At 43.0% G+C, this 18,001-nt stretch overlaps 1 protein-coding gene across 6 annotated transcripts in view; it reads left to right on the forward strand.

Annotated features, from left to right (window-relative positions):
* MID1 (midline 1) overlaps positions 1 to 18,001 on the forward strand; it is a 395,135-nt gene that overhangs the window by 277,342 nt on the left and 99,792 nt on the right. For 5 of the 6 annotated variants that reach the window (XM_045855996.1, XM_045855995.1, XM_045855997.1 and 2 more), the window contains exon 2: positions 9,495 to 10,210. In XM_045855996.1, the coding sequence (XP_045711952.1) occupies positions 9,551 to 10,210 (660 nt within the window). In that variant the 5' untranslated portion in view covers positions 9,495 to 9,550. The remainder of the gene's footprint in view (positions 1 to 9,494; positions 10,211 to 18,001) is intronic. The other variant, XM_045855998.1, reaches the window with a different exon arrangement.

The following is an 18,001-nucleotide window of genomic DNA, read 5'->3' on the forward strand; positions in this document are numbered from 1 at the left end:
CTTATCCCTCAAGACATCTGCCGTGCTTTCAAATGATTCTTTTCAGGAATGTTCATTCATTATTAATCAGTTTGCATGGTCAAGAGAGTGTGTGATTATTTTAAAGAATGTCCTAGAGATCCAATTACGAAAAAATGAGCGTGTTATAGACAGATGTGGAAGTACAGAAGAGGTTTTGTGAACAGTTTAATTTAATTTGCATGAATTCCACCAGGTGGGTGTTTGGTGAAATTAAAAGTCTTCCCCCACTCTCACTTTAGGTATTAGATAAAATTCTTCAACTTTTAACACTCCTTAGAATAAAGATGAAATGACACGTTATTGAAACTATCTGTTGAACTAATTAGTTATTTTAAAACTTGGGGCTAGTAAGTACCTCAGTGCTTATCTGCTTGTCGCTTTTTTTTTTTTAACCAGTCCCTCTGCTGCCCTAAAATTCGGCTGGCAGAAATTCTTAGTCATCTGTCACCACCGAAGTGAACAAGTTTGAGTGTGCTGACAGTCGGAGGTTAACCACAGTGACATTTCAGAGGCATGTTACGGGATCCCTCTTTTTTTCACCTGTTCCTACCCGGTGTGTTATTTATGCTGTCGCTTTAAGAACCTCTTTGCATTTTTACTGCTCTCTGCCACAATCTGGACTGGAGTGTATCCTCTATGGTGACACCAATTTCCAGTCTTCCATAATGCCACTAAATGCAGTTGGTGCTTCCTCTCCCCGCTCTCCCTCTCCTCATGAGCCTATTTTATTGTGATTTACTGACTCACCTGTGTGTCAAATCGGCCAAGGTACCAATCGGTAAAGTACAAGAGCATTCGGGTAGTGTGTGTATTCTGTGGTTTTTATAACTCAAAGTTACATACTAAACCATGACTGAATATGTAGACATTCAGTCCTTAGGTTATTTAAAATACTCTGTCTGTGGTGAATCATCTTGGATGCAGCATCCAGTTTTTATTGAGTTTCTGTGCGAGAATGTTTTGTGATGAGAGATTATGTGATGAAATGACAGCAAGTCCCTTCTTGGTTTAGTCCCTGTCGCACACGCCCTTCCTCTCACACTGAAGTTCACGGCCAGTGTCTCACGGGCCCGAAGCTGTGAGTCCTGTGAAAGTCTGTCCTTTTGCTGATCCAACACGAAAACATCATTCCACTGTTCTTAAAAAATGATTCCACCTGTGGTTCTCTAACAGGCATAATCATATCGCAAAAATTCAGATGACAGTGAGTCAGCTAAATCTTACCCATGTGAAGAGACAGGGTAGGAAATGGACTTGATTGTGTTTCTGAAATTGAGGACTCACAAAGAATTCAATGTACTCATAGCATTTCTGATGCTATCTCTTGTTCACAACACTTAGAGAAATTTTCCCTTTCAAGCCATTTTTTATATGGCTAGGTGTAGGAGTATGCCGTTTGGACAGTGTGGTTTTCACCTCAGTTATGTTTTGGTAAATTTAACACCAAGCTTAGTTTCCATACTCCAGAGGATCTTTGGGGGGGAGATGGAAGAGCTGCCATCTGGGCAGTGGTTAAGAGCCACCTGCTATTAACAATTGATCACAGGCTACCTAGTGTTGGTATCCAAGTTTATTCCGTGTTCCAGTGGCTAATGAATTCCCCTTATAGTGATGACTGTCAGAACTGTACAAAGTCAGGGGCTGACAGTAAAATTATTGGTGGCTAGAATGTATTCTCTTCTTCACACACTCCAACTTAGAAAAATGATTTTTTTTCATGGACTATGCAGATATAACATAGAATACATGTAGGGATGCATTGAGAAACGGGTAGACCTCATGATTAAAATGTCAGTGCCTCCATTAAGAGAAATCTGGAATAAAAGAGCTCATGGATGATATGCTGACAATCAAGTGTCTCCCGATTTTAGTAGGTAATTGTACTCATAGAATTCATGTGTTATGGAGACTCCTAATTCTTGGTCATTTCTTGAATATATGGATGAAATTGCCCTGTTCTTGGGACTTTGAACTGGAAAGCTTGCTCATTGACTTTGGCCATGGGTTCAACCTTGCAGCCCACGCCATCTTCATAGGACTCCCAGGTGTTTCTTCAGGGTGCAGGTTATCTTCCTTGTTTCATAGCAGAGGTCAGGTGAGACTACAAGGGAAAAAGTGGTAAAATTCTAAACTGAGCTACCAAGATGGTGGCAAGACTTGTGACAGCATAGGCAGGGGTTTCAATGTTTTCTCTGCATTGGCTTGCCAGGGCAATAGTTTTGCCCCTTACTTTAAAAGGGGAGGCAAGAAAAAGTTGAATCCAACAGACATGAACGCCCATAACTTGCATCTTCTTGGCCTATAACAACAATCCACAAGGGTCTTGAGTTCCCCATCTTCCTTCTCAAGCCCAAACACTGCATCTGAACTCTTTAAGACCCAATGTCCTTCCTATTTCACTGGGAACTTTCTCCCTCATTCTGTTTCCTCCCAGATCCTGTACCTTGGACAAAAGAAAGCCCTTCTCCCACCACAAAAATCCTCCTCCTGGGATGAATGCTAGGTCAGGCTAATGATGCTTGGTGCCCAGAGGGAGCAAGGGGCCATCTGCCAAGGCAACTGGATTGGCCAGATTCCCTTAGCCGTCACTTGGGTACCCAGGTCCCATCAGCCCTAGAGCCCTCATCCATACCTCTCTATCTTTCTGTTGATTTTTCCTTAACCCTGAAAGGCATGAGCCTCTTATGTTCAGCTTTATCATGGGAGGTTGAAGGGGGAAGGTTCTTTTGTCTCAGGCTACCCATTCAGATCGGCCCGAAATTTATCATGAATGTTATAGAGATTTGTTTGTGTGTGTGTACTTGTGCATGCATGCCTCTATTGGCCCCAGAGCTAATCTAACTCTATTGAAAGATTGAGATGGATTATATAACTTTCAACCGAAGTCCCATGATTGATCACTGTCGTGTACTAGGAAATAGTATTATTCAGTAAATACTTTAGTTATATTGTCATTAGTATTATTCTATTGCTTTGTGTTTTCCAGTTAAAAGATTTACTTTGCTCATTGTAAACATTTAAGACATGTCACACTATGTAGAGCCATCTTTTTAAAAACAGTTCTATTTTGTTCAACATGAAATTCCCAAATATAGTGGTGGCCAAGGCTCTTGGAGCCTCTAGGACATTCTGTTCTCATGTTAGAAAATCAGAGAACAAAAGCAAGAAAATAAACAAGAAACAAGAAACATCTCACAAAGGAAAGATGCTGTGTGCTAGGAAGGAAAGCAAAGGCAATTGCCAAGAACAACAAACGGTCCCATTTACTGGTTCCCTGGTATAGGAGGTGAACGATTGGAAATAAGGTTGAAGAGGCAGTTTGGGAGAAACTTGGGCAAGGCTTTGAAAAGGACACGAGGAGTCAGGATTCATCTTTGGGCAGCAGGGAGCTGCACAATAGTTTCAGCCCTTAAGAGAAGTGATGGGAGAAAGTTGTGGTTCCAGAAGTATTGTTGCAAAGGTGAAACTGAAAGACAAAAGTTGGGAAAGTAAAGTATGAAGTTAGGAGGTTTTTTTGTAATAGGAATGCAGTAAAGAAGGTCTAGATGAACACACGGACAGTCAGAACAGAGAGAAGGAAGCCAACCAAAAAATTACTCAGGATTGGCCTTAAATGTCTTAGCTCATGATTTGGATTTGGGGGATGGGGACTGTATAGTTTCTCATTGATGCTATAGCAAAGTGCCACACACTTCCTGGCTTTACACAACACTGGAGGTCAGAAGTCTGACGTACGTCTCACTGGCCTATAATCAAGCTATCTTCAGGGCTGAGTTTCTAAAGGCTCTATGGGAGCATGTTTCTTTATCATTTTCAACTCCCAGAGGCTGGATACACCCCTTGGCTTGTGGCCCCTTCCTCCATCTTCAAAGCCAGCAATGTCCTGTTGAGTCTTTTTCATATCGCATCATCTGACACTACTCTTTTGCCTCCTATTCCCACATTTAAGGGCCTGTGTGACTGCATTGAGTCCACTGGATGATCCGGGCTAATCTCTTGGGCTCAAGGTCAGCTATTGAGTAACCTTAATTCCATCTTCCACCTGAATTCTTCTTTGCCTTGTAACCTACCATGTTCATAGGTTCCAAGGATTAGGATGTAGACACCTTTGGGACTCATTCATTACTCTGCCTCCCCCACAGACAAAAGAGTAGAAAATGTGGTGAGTGTCTGACTTGTGATCAGGGGAATGGAAATCCTGGGAAGCATGTGGGGCAGATGGGTTTGGGATAGAAAGCTGATGAATCCCATGAGATGTACACTCTGGGTTAAGGCGCTTACAGGAAGTGAAGCACAGAGCTGACAATACTGAACTGGGGTTCTGGAAAGAGATGGCACTGTGAGATATACAGCTAGGAGTCATTCCCAGAGGCAGAACATGAAATGAATAGGCAACCTGGTTTGTTTGCTTTTTTTTTAAAGATTTTATTTATTTATTTTTAGAGAGGGAAGGGAGGGAGAAAGAGAGAGAGAGAGAGAGACAGACAGACATCAATGTGCGGTTGCTAGGGGCCATGGCCCACAACCCAGGCATGTGCCCTGACTGGGAATCGAACCTGTGATGGATGCCTGGTTCGCAGCCCATGCTCAATCCACTGAGCTACAGCACCCAGGGTGGCAACCTGGTTTTTTGTTTTGGTTTGTTTTGTTTTGTTTTGTTTTTTAAGGAAAGCTGTAAAACACCTAGACTTTGAGTATCTGTCAGGAGAAGTCAGTGGTTAGAAAGAGAAGAAAACTAGAAAGGCATAATTTCAGTGATGCATGGGATGAGAGAGGGAGGAAAAAAAAGGAGGAATGGAGAGGTGAAAACATTTATGTCATTGTTCATCCATTTATTGATTTTCCATTTTAAATAAGTGCTTTCCACGGAAGTCTGTAATTAGTAAGTTTCTGGAAAAGATGTCTGACATTCAGTGCGTTCCAGAATGCAGGGTTTACATTAGGGGTGTGATTAGGATGAGGGCTAGAGGAATTGAAGGGAATGTCTGTGAACACACTCACCCAGAGACAAGCAGCTAATAAATAGCCGAGCTGCAGATCATTCTAGATCAGCTGGTCACCGTCAAGCTCTCTTTTCTCACTCACTATTGCGTGCCACGCTCTAGATTGCAAGCCCTGGACAAGCAGAAATGTGAGCTGTGAATTGCTGCCATTCCCAGTTGGTTGCAAGGGGTTCCCACGATTACCCACATCCTCCCCTGAATGAGGACCAATCAGCCCATTCAGAAGAATGTAGGGCTATAGAATTTCCTGACAATGATATGCAAGTGTGACTTCCTTCCATTGTGGTGACAGTTAAGAAGCTCTCTTTCCTTTTTGCACCTTGTAAATTAAATTATGGTCGTTCAGAAAAGATAACGTTTGCTAGAAAATCTACCCACACCCACGTCTATGTTCTCGGTGAACTGTTCATCTTCTAAAACCCACTTTACACGTGGCCTCTTTCAGGAAGCTTCCCCATCCTCTTCTCTCTCAGTTCTTGGCACGTGTCTTTTGTTATGTTAGATAACCATTTGTTCATATTTTTTCTCCCCCAAGATCACGGAGGCAGGGGCCAGGTGTTACCATTCCTAGTCTCGGGACCAAACACGTAAAGGGACTTGAACATTTTGTGAAAGAATGAATGGCATTTTCATTTATCAAAAAAAGTATATTGTAAAGAAAGCTCGAAAACAAACATGCTATCTTTTAAGGTGGGGGAATGGAATGTACGCTTATTAGTAACATATTGTTAAGGAATTTAACAAAAATGATGTCTAGGCCATGGCAAAATCTCCATAAAAGTTGAAAGAAATGGGATCCACTATAGATGTCAAAAAAAAAATCCCCTTCCTTTTTGGCAGCGTACAGGCAAAAGACTCAGAAAATTGGCTGAACCTCACTTTGCATCTAGATATTTTGTCATCACTTAATTCATTTGGCCAGCGTTTACAGCATAGACACTTACACGAAGCACCGCGCCAAGTGCTATAGCAGTAAAAGAAAAGGACTGAGTTTAGAGCAGCTTGTTACTAAATGTTTCTTACATGCATTGCCCCATAGCATTCATCTCGTATCATTTCCATCGATGTCAGGGTGAAACCCCATGGCACATCATTTCCTGATGGCGCTGGGAACTTGTGTGTTCTTGTCAGAGTCTTACTCCACCATTGTTGCTGTCACAGCATTTTATTGATACTTCTCCAAGTTGATTTTCATGCATATTTTGGCTAGCTGTACATGTACCTGTCTTCTAACACATGGGCCATATCCATCTTGCTAACTTTTTGTAAACATGATCTTACTGGACAGCCACTCTCACTCATTTACATGTGGCATAGGACTCCTTTTGCACGCCACGGTGAGGTTGAGCAGTTGTCACAGGGCCTGTATGGCCCCCCAACACCAACAATGTTTACTGTCTTGCCCTTTATAGGAAAAGTTTGCTGACCTCTGTTCTAATCTATTGAGAGACCCTTGAAGGTGCTGGTTACGTGCTATTGTTTTTGGTTTTAACTTCAACTTCAGTACATTTATTGATTCAATAAATGAAGGTTTGAGTCCTACTATGTGCAAGGCACTGCTGGGGCATCCCTCAAAAAGCAAAGCCAAGTCTCTGCTCTCAGAAAGCTTCTGTTTTAGTGGTACAGCAGTGGGGAGAGATGGAGCAGTGAACAAGCGAATACCTATGTCAGTGATCAGAGTTCTGGGGGGAAAAAAAGAACAGATAAGGGAAGGCTTTCTGTGAGGGGTGGGTGGGTGGGTGATTGTGGTGCTAGCAGGGAATTGGTTTTCTGTGGGTTCACAGAAAAAGGGACACTGGAGGGAGCAGAGTCATGTACATTCCAAGACCGTGTGAGGGGAAGACAGGACGTGCTTGGCATGTTTCAGGAATCCCAAGGAGGCTGCGAGGCCAGAGCAGAACAAGGGGTAGCGTGGGAGGAAATGAGGTCACTGTCTGAGTCTGTGTTTTCCAGGGCTGGTTTTATTCGGGTAAAGTTCTCTCTGAGTGAGATGGGAAGCCCCTGGAGGGGAGAGGAGAGGAGAGGAGAGGAGAGGAGGGGCAGGCTTTGGCGTGTTTTCTCAGGGCTGCTGGCTCCTGAGCGGAGGACAGGCCAGGGAAGGAAGGGCAAGAGTGAGAGAAGCCAGGAGGCTCTATACAAAGGCGTTGTGATCATCCACGTAAGAGGTGATGCGGGCTTGGCCCATGATCACAGAGGTGGGATGATGAGGATGTCAGGTCCAGCTTCCCAAGCCAGCTTAGTGCTTGGCACGCGATAAATGTCTGTTAAGGAAAACGTCAGCATTTCCATTGGAGTCCATAATAGAATCACCTCTAGAAATTCCGTTTGTGCCACTACAGGGTGTAATCCTTGACACCTACTTAAAAATCCTCTCACCCTAGCTCTCCATCGACATCATCGGTGCTCATCCTTCTCCGTTGAGATCCATCAGTAGGTATTCTGCTTGTTTCACCTGCGAACAAGGCAGACTAAAAGGACGGCAGTTTTACTTGAATTTACATGCTGGTGGCGGGAAGAGAGAAGAAATGGGACATAATTCGACTTTTCCACGATTAACTAAAATAAGTGATCAGTGGGTAAAACCTGTCCATTTCTTTCAAGCCACCTCTAGGAAGAGTTGCTGGGACCAGATGGGAATGATAAGTTTCTCACAATAGCAGCCCTGAGCTTTCCATTGTAGGCTGTGGAAACACAAGCAAGCTTTAATATTTCAAACCTCAGCTACCCATTCGTTCTCTCTTATGTAGTTAATATTAGCAAAGGGCTAAAGAGTCTTTTTTTTTTTTTAAGATACCAGGCTTCTGTGAAGCCAGCAGCTCTTTAATTTTTAACAAGCTCAGCACACTCTGCACTTTTAATGAGCAGTTAGCACTCAGTTTGCAGCGAGATGAGCGTTAGTTTCCCCGAAGCACCACGTGGTATTTCTGAGGGATGCTATTTCAAAAGGGGTCAGGGTACTCCAGAAACGGAGAATTTTGTAAATAAATGGAGGTGCGAACACAAAAAGGCCAGTTGTCAGAATCACTAAACATACCTCTGAATGTGAAGCCTTCCCATAAATTAGGGGGAGAAACCCCCCCCATTGGAACCCGGAGTCCACTGAGTAAACCGCAGTCTTCTCCCACAGCCAGCGGCAGGCTGCATCTAATATTCCCAGCACTGCTCCGCAGACCTCTGCTAATGGTCTTGAAAGGGAGAAGGTTCAAAGAGGCTCGGTTCCCAGGCCTACTAATGAGCAGGAGGCCTCTTCCCCTTAATGAACCAGGGCTTTTGTGGGATTCTCCCCGCGACCCTTTTTGAAGGGGAGGCAAGCAACGGTTCACAAAAGCAGCACGTCTTCACGGCAAGGAGAGAGTGCAGCCGGGCCACCCAAAGGGGGTGCAGAGGAGGGCAAGAAGGCAGGTGGAGGCCACGTCGGGGCTACAGGGCTGTGGGCGTGAGGTTGGGCCTCCTGCCAGCCCGGCCCAAGCCCTCGGCGGGAGTTTTTAGGCCAGGGAGGCGATGCAGGGTTGGTCCCTTAAGTAGTCTGCAAGAAGGCTCTTCAGAGTAATGTGATTGCCTGAAAATGCTTTCTAAATGGTAATCATTACCACTGTTATAACTTCTCGGATAAGTAGCATAGCCATTAAAATGCTTGTTCTAATTACCGAAATCGTTATTACTCATTGATAGCCAAGCTCCCTGCAGCCACGAAAGAGGCCCTTAGACATTGTTCTCTGTTTTTCTCTGCCCACCCACGTCCCACTACTGGATTCAACAATAGGTGATTCAGAAGAGTCATAAACACATGCCAAAAACACCGCGTCTATCGCAGGCATCTTTCTGAAAGTCAATGTTTTTTCTCAGGAACCTATTTTGAAAGCTGACGTCCCATAGTGAGGCACGATTTCTGCAGAAATTGTGCATTTGATTTCATACACATTTCATGCCCATTTCTACAATAAGGGCCTTTCTACTCCTCCGAAGCCTGGTTTGGCATTTCAGAGTAAAAAAGTCCTTAAAACACATATCCATGAGCATGTACATTCATAAATTCAAAGTTATGAAAGACTCTATAGTTCGTTAATTAATGTTCCTACAGTTTCATTTTCAACCGAAGGTAAAACTTGGCTGTGACACAATAAGATGATTGTGATGAGATACAAATGATGAAAATTACAATTTCAATAACTTGCCAGTTTGGAGTAAGACCCTTTAAAGAACAAACTTGTCCCCCACCCCTTCCCCCCCAAAACTGCTGCTTTCAATAGCTGGAAGTCTGAGAAAATGTTTGCTGGTATGCTGGCTCACGGTGTTTGTCCCTTTCTTATTTCCCCAGTGAAAAGATTAAGAATTACTTGGAATGTACACAGATGGACTCTTCCACGAAGTGTGTTGGGAATTATTCTGAGATGCATTCAAAGCTGACAGCCCCCCGCCCCCCATGGCTGACCCCCTCGTGCCTAATCAGATCTTATGTTCTGTTTCCAGATAGCTGATCAGCTTCCTTGGAATTTGCTGATGACCCAGGAGAGCTGTGCCTGAAGATGGAAACATTGGAGTCGGAGCTGACCTGCCCAATTTGTCTGGAGCTCTTCGAGGACCCCCTCCTGCTACCCTGCGCACACAGCCTCTGCTTCAACTGCGCCCACCGTATCCTGGTGTCACACTGTGCCACCAACGAGTCCGTGGAGTCTATTACCGCCTTCCAGTGCCCGACCTGCCGACATGTCATCACGCTCAGCCAGCGAGGTCTAGACGGGCTCAAGCGCAACGTCACCCTGCAGAACATCATCGACAGATTCCAGAAAGCCTCCGTGAGCGGGCCCAATTCCCCCAGCGAGACCCGCCGAGAGCGGGCATTCGACGCCAACGCCATGACCTCCGCCGAGAAGGTTCTCTGTCAGTTCTGTGACCAGGAGCCCGCCCAGGACGCTGTGAAGACCTGTGTCACTTGTGAGGTGTCCTACTGCGATGAGTGCCTGAAAGCCACTCACCCAAACAAGAAGCCCTTCACAGGCCATCGTCTGATTGAGCCAATCCCGGACTCGCACATCCGCGGGCTGATGTGCCTGGAGCACGAGGATGAGAAGGTGAATATGTACTGTGTGACCGATGACCAGTTAATCTGTGCCTTGTGTAAACTGGTTGGGCGGCACCGCGATCATCAGGTGGCAGCTTTGAGTGAGCGCTATGACAAATTGAAGGTTAGTCCGATCTGCCTTAAGCCCACCCCTTTCTGCCAGCAAATGTCACGGAAATAAAAAGTGTATTCACTGCTAGCGAACACGGCAGGTGAAGCTTTGCCCTTCCCCTTTGTTATCTGATGTGTTTTAGCACGTTTTTTTGGCAGCCGATACATGTTGCACAATCAGGGGATCTTGTAGAAGTTGACTGCTGCTTGTAATTTCAGCGTTGTCAAGGTGAGGGCGAATTTGAAAACTCGGGATCATGTTCAACGCTTGCAGTTAGGAGAGAGACAGAGAGAGAGAGAGAGAGAGAGAGAGAGAGAGAGGCAGAGAGACAGAGAGACAGAGAGAGAGAGACAGAGAGAGAGACCAAGAGAGAGACAGAGAGAGAGAGAGACACCAAGAGGGAATGGCAGATAAAATTTGGCTTTGGGCATTTGGGGGGCATTTATTTTCCTCACTCATCAGGGAAAACTAATTTCACTGGCATTGTACCTGTGTCTAGTTACTGTACAAACAAAAGACGAGAAGAGGAATGCCTGAAGCAAATGGGGGCTTTTCGAGGACATGTGACCTTTTATTCCTTGTGGAAACGATACCCACCTTCTTGGTGAACTCGAGTGCTCTGACCATCTCAGGTTTCATGAGAGAATTCCTTTTCGTAGAAGCTTTTTATTCAGGAAGGTTGCAGGCAAGACCGTTTGAACTTCACTTTTAACGTGAAATTATTAACTTAACCCCAGCTCAGGGAGTTATAATTAATACGACTATTCATCAAATTAAAAAATCTCTCTCTAAATATGGATAGAATACACTGGGGAGGAAATAAGCCAGGTCTCCAGATGTCTGTTCAACTTCAGATGACGGTGGGTCTAATTATCGCAACCTCAGCCGAGAGAGCTTGCTATTAGTGAGATACTAGGCTCACCAGCTAATTTTAGTTCACAAGATGTCAATTAAAAGGAGAGGAAGTATAAATTAAGAGCTTTGAGTAAATATATATTGAAGTCCTTCCTCTCAGGAAAAACACACACCGTTCTGTTGAGCAAACAGAAAAGGAATCACATGATCTAAAAAGAGTATTACCACTCAGAGCACATCGTCACCTTTCACAAATGGTTCCTCTCGCTCCTCAGCGTGAATGGCTGCTTGTGTTGCCTGGGACCTCACAGTTTCTTTTGTGATGCTGGATTAGCAGACCACATCTGTGATTTGGTTTGGCTATTTTTTTGATATGATGAGGGAAGTCGACACGCTGAAGTGAATCCCTGCTTCCAAATGTCACTTGGGGAACAAAAGCATCACCTGGGCAGCATGCCTCACTTAAAGTATCCAATGATGACTGGTGCAAATCCGTCTTTAAACATGGAGAGGAAGTTAAGCCCAAGGATTTAGAGACGTAGACAAAGGAAGACAAACAATGACTGGTTTTCTAGTGCAATGCATGGCAGTAGCCAGAACCACACTGCAGAAGTTCGTAATAGCGAAGGCCATGCATGTATAAATTGTGCCTCTAAAACAAATTCCTCAGAACTTGATGTGGCTGTCAAATCTGAGAAACAAACACAATCTTCCTCTGCCCCCTTTTAGATTGAGGGCAAAATGTTTAGGATGATTGGACATAGGGGTTTGTTTTTGTTTTCCAAAATGTGAACACACCAGATCTTTTCGGGCCCTTATCAAAAATGTTCCTTTGATTGGATTAGCATTGCTTTTTTTAAAAAGATTTTTTAAATTTATTTTTAGAGAGGGAAGGGAGGGAGATAGAGAGAGAGAGAGAGAAACATCAATGTGTGGTTGCTGGGGGCCATGGCCTGCAACCCAGGCTTGTACCTGACTGGGAATCGAACCTGCGACACTTTGGTTCGCAGCCCGCGCTCAATCCACTGAGCTACGCCAGCCAGGGCTAGCATTGCTTTTTAATGATCATTTGTTAAAACACCACAATGATGTTCAATAGTCAATAACTCCCAGATTTGATACTTAAACCTGGTAGTCAAGTTTTTCTCATTACTTGTATACTGTCACAGAGCAGTTTTTAATTATGTATATAATACCTCCAAATTTATGAGGTGATACTGTCATGCTCTAAGCTTTTTTGTGGTAAAAACAAAACTCTTCAATTATAAGCCCCACACACTTGTCTAATCAAGCCAGTGGGTTAGCAGGCGTTGATACTGTCACCAGGAGGGCCTGACAATTAACAATATAGTATATTTTATCTCCTAATTACAGGAATATAAGCATATAAATAGTACCCAATGCACCAAAACACATTTACAGCCACTCAACAAAATATACTTATGAGCACTTATTTACAGCCATTCCACGAAATATGTTTATAAGCATTTAAACAAATAACATGCTAGCATGGCATGTTTCTTCTAAAAAAAATGTCAGTTATGTTAGAATAAAAGAATCATAGGCATATATGGCATGTGGCTGTCTATGCTATTTCAGTTATCACCTATTTATGAACATATGTACTTCCTTGCTTTTTAAAAACCTCAGTGCAATATAAACATTGATATTTTAAAGAAAGTAACGGCATCCAGAAAAGGTCTTACTTAACCAAGGAAGCATATTTTTGTTAATTACTACTTTGGTCTGCAAAAGTAAATGCGTCTGTAAGTGTATACTTTTCTTAGGGTTTCACATCTGAGGATGCTTTCATTGATAAGATGATAGATTCACTTCATTGATTTTGGATATATAAGGACTCAGGTGTCTCCTGTTTGAAATTGTTTTTGTCTTCCTGTTAGTAACAGTCCATTTCTTTGAAGACGGGGAATCCTGCCATAATTAGGACGAATAATCATTTCTTGCAACAGCACTAAACCTTGGGGGACATTTTTGCTCATATTAGGTGTGTCTGTGTACACACGTGTTTATATAGAGAATTGGCACACACCTTTGTACATTTTTTTTCTAGGTGTAAAAGAAAAATGTCTCATAAAAATGCCAACATGTCGAATTCGTGCAAACAAAACCTTCCACATCATCTAAACTAGCATCATGTAGTAATCCAGTGCTTTCAGAGACTGCGCATTGAAAAGCACTCATAAAATACTGACGCAAAGAGAAAATGAAGCCAGCATTTCCTGAACTCTCTTTTAAGATAAAAAAGAGAAAAGTCTTCGTGCCAAATGAATAAGTCTCTAAATGGAGCATATCGTAATGAGGTGGACCTTTTGACGTCATTTTCATTGAGTTTTGAGAAGCCTCTTGGTCCTCCCAAACTTGGATTAAAAGTTTGATTTGTGAACACATCACGTATAAGAGAATTTAATATAATGCATTCCAGAGTTTTCAAGGAATTCCAATGCATAACTCCTTGTCTAATGTTCCAACATGCAATGCTGGAGCTCTCGTTTCTTTTCTCTGGTTACACCTATAAAAATATACAAACTGAGAAAACTTGACCTTTCCTTGACCTTCACATTCAGCAGAGCCCCACTTCAAGTTAGCTGACACTGAAGTTTCCAACCATTGTCTTGCTATTCTGACTCTAAAGTTGGCAGAGGGCGTGTATCTGTACAATGCTTATTTCAATGGGTCATCCCGTTGGAATTTGGTAATAGTCTGATAGAGGTTCCAGTTAAAGCTCCGCTTTCCTACGTAGCCCTTCTCATCTGGAGGTGAAGACTTGGGATTTCACTCTTGGGTTTCATTTACAGATTGTAAGGTTTTACATGTTTTGAAAGTCTTGTACTTCATTTGAAATTGGGAAAGTTGCAAGTGGATACTGAGTTAGACATTTTTTCGTGTTCCTCAGAATTCTTGAACTCGTTTCTTCTTTGAAAGTTGTAGCAGGCATAGTGCAGATTCCAGTGACAGGTGTGTTTGTGGTGCATGTAGTGGCTGGAGACCAGGGATGCCGCTGCATCTCACCATGTGCAGCATCTGCTCTCTACCACAGAGAATCCTCTGGCCCCAAATACCGATAGTGCCCAGGTTCAGAAACCCTTGTCTGTGAGGAGATTTTAGTGTTTGTCACTGTGTTAGTTGGCTAGGGCTGCCGTGACAAAGGACCACAAACTAGGTGGCCTAGGCAATAAAATGTATTTTCTCACAGTTCTGTACACCGGAAGTCCAAAACCCAGGGGTCAGCAGGTTGATCCCTTCTGAGGACTGGAAGAAAATGATGTGTTCCAGGCCTTTCTCCTTGGGTTGGTGGCGGCTGTCTTTTCCCTGTGTCTCATCACCTGACATTCTCCCTGTGCGCTTGTCTTCGTGGCCAAATTTCCCCTTTTTATAAAGAAACCAGACATATTGAATTAAGGGCCCATTCTACTCTAGTATGACCTCATGAGAACTAATTATATGTGCAATGACCCCGTTCCTAAATAAGGTCGCATTCTGAAGTATTGGAGGTTAGGACTTCAACAAATGAACTTTGGGGGAGGGGCACAATTCAGCCTATAACATTCAGTTCCTATGCTGTATACCTAGTTATCTAGTCCCTTGAACACATGTTAATGTCTCTATCACGGATTTAATCACCTTAAGTTAGGCAGAGACCTTTCGCTCACACTGTCATCACTCACCTATGACTGAGCACAGGATCTTGCAGATGATTAATTCTCAATAAATATTTGTGAGCTGCTTCATTAATCATCAACTATTAACCCTACATAAAAGTTGAAATTAAATTCATAACGACATTGCAAATATTCACTCATATATATGACAAAACATCTGCAAGACAATTTCTAAATAAAAATGGAGCTAGATGTTATATTTTATTCAATTGGACATGGACCATTATTTTGGTATACATTGCATTTCGTTGTCTTAAACTTACTGGTGTGAATTGGGATAAACTAGATCTCGAATAATTTAGAACAGTTTATATTTGTTTCATGCTGATATGTGATAGACATTATTTATTTTATCCTCCCAACAATCATATCTGGCATATAGGTTTTTTAGAGACATCGTGAAAAAAGTTAATATGTGCTTAATAAGTGAAGTCAATATGAACAGACACAGTTCCCCTCCTTCATGGAACTTGTAGTCTAGCACGGAATTCCAGTAGGTAAATATTTTCTCTGGTGGCGGATGTAGACACATCATGCCCAAAGCAAGGACGCCAACACCAGACCTGAGAGATGAAAACGGACCATTACACCTATCATTTCCAAGCCTTTTATTTAAAAACAGTATCTAATTCCTAGATATCTATACATTCTCTGGTATCAGTCTTTCTTTTTTTGTTTTTATCACGTATGGCATTCTGTCATGGAACACTATAGACTTTTTCAAGCTAGTTCGCAATAATTTAAGGCCCGATTTTAATCTAAAATGTAGATAGATATACTTTAGGGTGTTTCACCACATAATGCCATGGGATATGTAAATACGTTAGTCATGTGTCTCCTAAAATGTTTTGATTAAATGGGGTCTCACCAGTTCCAACTAGCTCCTACAAAATGCAATTCTGCTTGTTCTCATTTCATGGGAACAAATCTTTAGTGTGTACTATTTGGCCTTTTAAAGTTCCCGTGTGATGAAAATATTATTCCCAAACATTTTCAAACTATGTTAAACCTATATTTTAAGTTTCTTAGTTTGGTACAAAATTACTTATGATATGTGGAGTAAAGTAAAACATCTCCAGGGAAGCTCAAGGCCACATCCTTCCTGTCTTCCCTCCTCACCTATCTATTCCCCCTGGTGAACTCCCTTGCCCTTCCTTCACCAGAGGAGAGGAATATATTATTGCCCGATGATTTATTATTATTGGAATCATTTTTGATAAGCTCAGAAAGTTCCGGAAAATGGACAGGCAGGTAACGTACGTACACAAGGTACCTTTACTCTTGTGGATGTGTAAACAAAGGTAATTCTTGGGCACGTTGCCCAAAGTTCCTGTGCTGCATAGTACTGATCTGTAACACAGGGCCAATAATGCACTTGCTTGGATAGAAACTGTGAGAGAACAAAATCAAATGTTCCGTGTATGCCCCCGTCATTCAGCCTGGCGCAGAAGAAGCCTGAAATATGTGTGAGAACACGGCACCAGCCCGGGGACCAAATGATGTGAGGGTTAAGATGTGGACTTTGGAGGCGGACTGCCTGCCAATTATTTTTAACCGCTGCTTGTGCTATTGGAGTGTGAGATAAGGATTCATGTTGTTGCTTTCATGTGTTTTGTAGTTTTGTCTCTAAAGCACCTGGCAAAGGGCAGAGGCACAACAGTGAATAAACGCTTGTTGATGGACTTGCGGAATTGATGGGTTAGGAGTGCTTCAGGATTTGGAGGAGGAAGAGATGATTCTGGTTTTGAATAGACAAGAAACCTTGCTTCAGGGTGCTGGGATTTAGCTGCCATGAGAGATCAGTGGCTTATGCATCAAAGAAGACGAGGGAGGCATTCCTCAGGAGCCAGGCCAGCAGAGACCTGTTGGCAGGAATCTGCAAGACAGCTTAGGGATTCTAGACAATGCTGGCTAGAGCACAGGGTGCTGATTGACGGGCCAGAAGACAGAATGTTGGAAGAGTCGTGTTGGGAGAAGATTCTGAAACTCTTTGAATGCCCCAAACTAAGAGTTTGGGGGCATTTCAACGCCGAAGTAATTTTGCGTTTGAGAGAGGCTGATGTATATGTTTTGAAGGTAAAGTCAAACAAGGATATCAAAAGGATGAGGGTGACTGTGAGCACAGAAGAATTAGAAGAGGGGAAAGACATTCTACATTACTCTAGGTTTTGTCATAGGCGTTTTTTTTTAACTCGGCAAACTGAAGTAGTATTTATTATAGGTCAAAACCCACCATACTGTCAGCAGAAACATGCAAGGATGTGACATTCAATGCCTTGCCCGTGACGACTAAGAAGAACTAGAAAGTGTCATTGCTGATTGGCTCTAGGATCCAGGCATGCATGCAGTTCTTTTCCTGTTTCCCGAATGCAGCAACGCACTGACGATGACATGTGCTTACTTCTTCGGCCTTTCTGTTGCACCAGAAAGGAGGATGCTATTCTCACCTCTCAATGCCTAGTGCAAACCTAAGGAACATTTTAGAGCCTGAAGCAACCTTGGAGCTCATGTCGTTTCACCCCCATTCCGCAGATGAGGGAACCGAGGCTCCGCGTGGTAAAAGGGAGTTGCCCAAAATCACACAGTGAGATGACTCTGACCTGGGAGTGGAACACAGTTCCCCAGCTGCCCGGTTTCTTCTGCGTCTCTCTGGCTACTTCCCATTGTGCAGCCAGCAGTGCCGGTTCGGACACCGTTGCCTTTTGAGCAATCCCATCCTTTCTCATGTTTCTTTTGAGACTAAGTCCAGTGATTTTATATGACTTTAAACACCCACCTGGCTTGGCTGTATGCCACGAACATGGATGTAGAATGATGCTTCTAGAGCCACCAAAAAAAGATGTGTTAAGATACCCCCAGGCTGATGTTTCCTGCAGTTGAGCCAGCGTAGACTAGGTTATCTCGAAGGGCCAGACCTCATGCCAGGAGCTGGGTTCACACGGAGGAAAAGAGACGCTCATTTGGAAGCAAGTGAATCATAATTACAGCCTACATGAGCTCCCTCCTTTCCTTCTTAGCGTGATTTTTTTCCTGAATATCTTAATATACAGATCACTATTGAATTTCATTTAAATATGGCAGTAAACGTAAGTGAGCAGTATCTATGTGTGCACGGTATTTGAACTGAGGTTGAAAAGTTTTGAGGGACTACAATTCACCTTGAACAGTCACTCAGTTAAAGCTAGTATAATTTGCTGAAGTTACATTCACTAAATATTTTCTTTTTTAAGGCTGTGCTATTCAAAAGTCTCTTTCATTCTATGTCATT

Source organism: Phyllostomus hastatus, unplaced genomic scaffold (assembly GCF_019186645.2).
Source record: "Phyllostomus hastatus isolate PE091 unplaced genomic scaffold, TTU_PhHast_1.1 phas_scaffold_12, whole genome shotgun sequence".
In the NCBI taxonomy this organism is placed as follows: Eukaryota; Metazoa; Chordata; class Mammalia; order Chiroptera; family Phyllostomidae; genus Phyllostomus; species Phyllostomus hastatus.